The following is a 5,235-nucleotide window of genomic DNA, read 5'->3' as shown; positions in this document are numbered from 1 at the left end:
GTCATAACTCGCATAGAAATTTGGAGCACATTGTCATGGCGGAATCTATCATCAAGTCCAGCCCATATAAGATCGACACTGTAGAAATGCATTCTGGCGGGGATCCATTCCGCATCATAGGCCTACACTCTGGATTCCCAAAGGTCTTGGGCAATACGGTTGTATCCAAATTTGTCCACGTTCGAGACCACTTAGATCATTTAAGACGGGCGCTAATCCTTGAACCCCGAGGATATAATTTGTACGGGATGCTAACCGTAGAACCCGACCACGATGAGGCAGATTTGGCGGTAATATTAATGTACAACGACGGTTTTGGTACGATGTGTGGGGCTGGTAATATTGTTCTTGGCCGCTATGCCCTGGAGTACGGGATCGTCAAAGCGGTGGCGCCTGAAACGCAAGTCAACATACAATGGCCCTGTGGATTGGTCAAAACTTTCGTAGAGTATGATGGCCAAACCAAGAGATCTGGAAGAACAAGATTCCTCAGCGTTAACGCGTTTGCATTCAAAACTGGTAAGGAATATTGCATCTCACTATGTTGTAATAAGATTTTACTGCGATGTAGATACGAGTTGCATCCTCTCCTATTAAGCTTTCGGGCTAATCGCCTCCTTCAGAAATTTACAATGACAATATTCAACGACAATATCCATCCAAAATTAACCACGGTGTAAAATAAACCTTACTCAAAATAACCCTAATTAAAAAAAAAATTAAAAATGACTTAAACATCCTAAAGATAACTTGAGAGGGCCAAATAAGCTAAAGTTGTATATCAAAGTGACAGCAATTGCACTTTCAAGCAACCAAAACCTGGCCCGCTATTCCAAACAAGTTCTTTGGACAGCGATAAGATAACATGTCACATCATCGCATAATATGTTTCCCATTGTTGACAACATTATGTCGCCAAAGGAAATGGAATATTTTCTTCTTTTTTTTTTAAACTCGTTGCAGGGCCGTTTATACTTGGTACTTGGTTGAGGTCCTCCTGAATGCTCCTATTGGAGTTTTGACTGGAGGTGCCGGAGGGTGGACGTTTAAACAATTATTCCATTTAATAACATCTCCTTAAATTCAACCGAGTCGGTTTGTGTGATTACGGAAGAAGGAAGTTCATTCCATACTTTAAATGTGCGGGGAAAAATTAGTTTCTATGGACTTCCAGTCTGGAGGATGGTACTTCAAACTGATGAGAATGTCCGCGTCTACTTCTAATGAGCTTGGGTTTAGTGTGTGATAAATAATCAATATCCAATCTATTATTCAACATTTTGTGAAAGCAAGTCAGGCGATGTGCTTCTCGTCTTGCTTGGAGTGACTTCCATCCAAGGGAGATCAGGAGTTGAGTGACGCTAGATTCCTTGCTGTAGGTGTTGGTGACAAAACGAGCAGCTTTTTTATAATACCTATGACAATGCAAGTGGGTGGATTGAGGAAGCAGAATAAAAGTGGTGAACCGAATGAAGATAGAATGATGTTCATGTAATGTTAATTGTGCAGAATTCTTTCAGGAGTTGCGTGCAAAGTAACTCTCACGTGCTACCATTCTGTTTGTCTGGGACATAGGGATACTTAGTTGTCCCAAATCGCAAATGCGTCAAGGGCATGCCTTTGTTGTGTGTCCCATCCTATACTGCAGCTTCGGGCAATATAATGATGTGGTCATTAAACCGTGGGGATGGGGAGAGTTACGAGAAGAAGTTTTGACCCTTGCTAACAGTTGAGTATATGAATACAAGAACGACCCAAGTCCATGGAAGATCATTTCGAGTAAACTAAAAAAAAACTTCATATCTTTTTTATTTGTCCAATAATATTCTATTTAACTGTGATGGGAAGGCAACATTGTATATACAAATTAGAACATATATTATTATGACAATTAACATTTACATTAATTGTGGAGAGGCCATTTTGTGTGGTGGACTTGGGTCGTTCTTTGATTCATATACATGTTATTCTGCTATAGAGATGGGAGAAGGATGAGAGAGGGCGCTATTATATGAATGTAAGAATGACCCAAGTCCTTCATTCTTACATTAATATAAGATTTAACTCATTCATTTCAGGCACTTCCGGGGGTAATTAGGATTTATCATTTACACACAAGATGAGTCCATGCATAAGCTACAATTTCCCATGTCAAACTAAATTTGGCCAAAAATTGGACTTGGGTCGTTCTTATATTCATATACTCAGTTACTGACAGTGAGAGCTACCAGAGCAGCAACACCGGCTAAGTCCCTAAATGAAGACCTAGTATAATAACCGTGAAGTACAAAACCCTCCTCAAGTACTTTTCTACACTGAACAACTAAGGTCAATTCTTCTTTTTTTTTTATTTACTAGGTGTTTCAAAAAACATTTTCCACTTTTGATCATTAATAATTCTGAAACTGTTCATTCGATAAAACTGTCATTGATATGAGTAATAGCTGAATAGTGTACAATTTTGTTGAAGGTAATTTGAATGTGAAAGCATAAATCAGTTTCATTAAATCTAAGATTGATTTTGAAGTAAGGTTTCAGATTTTGGTCAAATTTTAACCCTCTGTACAAAAATAAACTTTACACAGAAACCAATGATGTGTATGTGAGTGTGTGCTGACAATGGCCCTGAACAATAGACATGCCTGAACCACCTGTTGACGGGGCGTCAGTCTCGCGCCCCCTGGCACATGAATGCTTAATCAATAATTCATGTGGATTGCCCTGGGCACTGCTAGTCTGAATTCATGCTCGGTAAAGGGTAAAATGCATGCACATGGAAAAAGTAAGCACATGTTTCCATGTGCTTGCAAACACCATATTTCATTCCAGCTGGCAATCATTTTCAAATTTTGCTTCACATATCACTAAATTTGGGATATAATCAAGCATTTAATGATCTAAAGTTCCTCATTTTTATACAACTGTCTATGTATACTAATCAAATAGTCTGACAAATTTTCGCTTTTTCGATAAAAAGAGATCAGTTTTGGTAAAGAGTTCAGCAGCATTTATCATTGGGGCGATTTGTTTCACAGTAAATTTATTAAGGCTCCATATACACAAGAGTGTATACTCTAATTGATTTTCTTTTCTTCCTGTCACCATGTTTACGATAGAACAGAAGGTATTCATTGTAATTTCGTTTTTCAGAAGTAGGGAGAGGACTGTCGCGACTCAAAGACAGTATCGGCAGGTGTTTGACTTTACACAGATACTGCCAGAGCCTGAATAAAGACTAGTTGTGACAGTGGAATTTCTCATGAATAAATAATGAAGCATTCAAACCCTGGCCATTGTTCAGGACCATTGTCAGGTGTTAACCACACACTCCCATACACACCCATTGACCACTGTGCAAAGTGAAATTTTGTACAGAGGGTTGAAAATAGAGCAAAATCTGGAACCTAACTGTGAAATTAATCATGGATTTCATGAAACTGATTTATGCTTTCATATTCAAACCACCTTCAACCAAATTGTACAGTATTCAGCTATCACTCACATCAATGACAATGGTATCTGATATATAGTTTATGAATTATTAAGAATCAAAAGTGGGAAATGTTTTTTGAAACACCTAGTATTTCGCTCTTGGCATGTTGTTTAGATATTGAAGTCGACGTGCCTGGTTATGGGGCGGTAACAGTAGACATCGGTTTTGGAGGACAATATTATGCTTACGTCAGCGCAGACCAGTTGGGACTCGACGTTTGCAAATCACCTATGCCAGACATCCAATCGGCAGCGGTCGCAGTGGCTAAGGCAGTAGGATCAGCGGTGAACGTGACTCATCCCACTGATCCGGATCTGGCCTTCCTGTACGGGACCATAGTTACGGATGGAAAGGATGAGTGGAGTACGGATCCCTCTGCAAACTTATGCGTGGCGGCTGGTGGACAGGTATGTGATGTGTAGTGGCTAGAACTTTCTGGTGCAAGTCACGAGTTTGACACCCATGAGTCATACAGCCCAGCTGTCATACAGCATATGAGCTATAAACATTAAGTGAATTGAAGGCCCATGAGCTCGACATCAAGTAACATAGGTCCACACGGTCCACCAGCTCGGCTCTTAAAACAAATTATGAGGCCTATGAGCGTGACACTTGCAAGTAAAAAGGCCCACGAAACTGACATGGCATCACGGGACTTAATGTCGAGGTCTTGGGCCTTTTTGCGTAGTGTAGAGCTCGAGGACTGTATGACTGGTGGGATAGACCTCGAACTTTCTACGTTGTGATGTGTACTATTAAACAAAAGAACAGAAATTAATAAGTTGTCATTCAGTACGAGACCCTGGCACATATAAATGGCCCTAAAACCAACCCAAACCCCAAACCTTCCTCTGTATCCTGGGACACCAGAGTCGGCGTAACCTTACCGGAAATAAGCAGGCTCCGTATAAGTAGGCCTACCAGTACCAAAACGATCTCACAGACAAACACACACACACACACACACACACAAACACACACACACAAATAGCTCAACACTTGTTTAAGATTCATCAATATGGAAACAAACACATATACAAAATAACTTCCAAAAGCTGGTGACAATATGAATAGGCCTATATAGAATCTAAAGCAACGTATTCGTTCCTAATCGAGCAGAGAGAGAGAGAGAGAGAGAGAGGAAAAAGCTTTTGAAAGTCTGTTCTGATATTTTTCCTTGAAAATCATCACCATTCCAGTTTGCGCGAAGCCCGTGCGGATCAGGAGTGACCGGTCGAATTGCGGTGCAGGTGCACAAGGGGCTCATTGACCTGAATCAAGTACGGCGGTTCCAAAGTGGACTCAACGACTCAGAGTTCACGGGGAAGGCGGTGGAGAGGACCAAAGTAGGGAACTACGATGCGGTGGTGGTGGAGGTTGCTGGAAAGGGCAACTTCATCGGGAGAAGTACTTTCTTCACTGAAGAAGGAGATAAACTGGGTGAAGGGTTCGTGGCGCAGTGAAGTGACACGCTGCGTATTTACTTAAAGGGACATTTTTTGGTTTTCATAATAGTTAAGTAGTCCAGCTAAATTCTGAGAGTTCAAGAGAGATGTAATCTTATTTTTAAAAAGGGTTTAGCGACTCCAGTTTGACGTAGGAATCTAAAATCATTATCTACTATAATCACATCTTAAGGTGTTTGTATACTACCACGTTGTATCTACTATATCAGGTCTGCCGATAAACATTCACTACTATTGATCACAAATAAATGTTAACATTCACAAGAGTAAGACGCA

General features: G+C 40.4%; 1 protein-coding gene across 1 annotated transcript; it reads left to right on the top strand.

Moving 5' to 3' along the window:
• Positions 1-323: 323 nt before the first annotated feature.
• On the top strand, positions 324-4,956 carry LOC139717088 (trans-L-3-hydroxyproline dehydratase-like). The gene is made up of 3 exons (XM_071628595.1): positions 324-519; positions 3,608-3,900; positions 4,693-4,956. Exons 1-3 carry the CDS (start codon positions 324-326, stop codon positions 4,954-4,956), a joined length of 753 nt encoding a protein of 250 aa, XP_071484696.1.
• The last annotated feature ends 279 nt before the right edge of the window (positions 4,957-5,235 follow it).

Source organism: Diadema antillarum, unplaced genomic scaffold, assembly GCF_040938485.1.
Source record: "Diadema antillarum isolate AM-2024a unplaced genomic scaffold, OU_Dant_1.0 scf00000071, whole genome shotgun sequence".
Classification (NCBI taxonomy): Eukaryota; Metazoa; Echinodermata; class Echinoidea; order Diadematoida; family Diadematidae; genus Diadema; species Diadema antillarum.
Note: the sequence above shows the minus strand (reverse complement) of the source record. Positions and strands in the feature narration are given on the sequence as shown.

What these genes read in the sequence shown, in the direction of transcription:
- LOC139717088 (XM_071628595.1), top strand. Translation starts at nt 324, where the DNA reads ATGTGTGGGGCTGGTAATATTGTTCTTGGCCGCTATGCCCTGGAGTAC. An exon ending in CGCGTTTGCATTCAAAACTG is followed by an intron (nt 520 to 3,607) that starts GTAAGGAATATT and finishes CATGTTGTTTAG; the next exon opens with ATATTGAAGTCGACGTGCCT. An exon ending in GCGTGGCGGCTGGTGGACAG is followed by an intron (nt 3,901 to 4,692) that starts GTATGTGATGTG and finishes TCACCATTCCAG; the next exon opens with TTTGCGCGAAGCCCGTGCGG.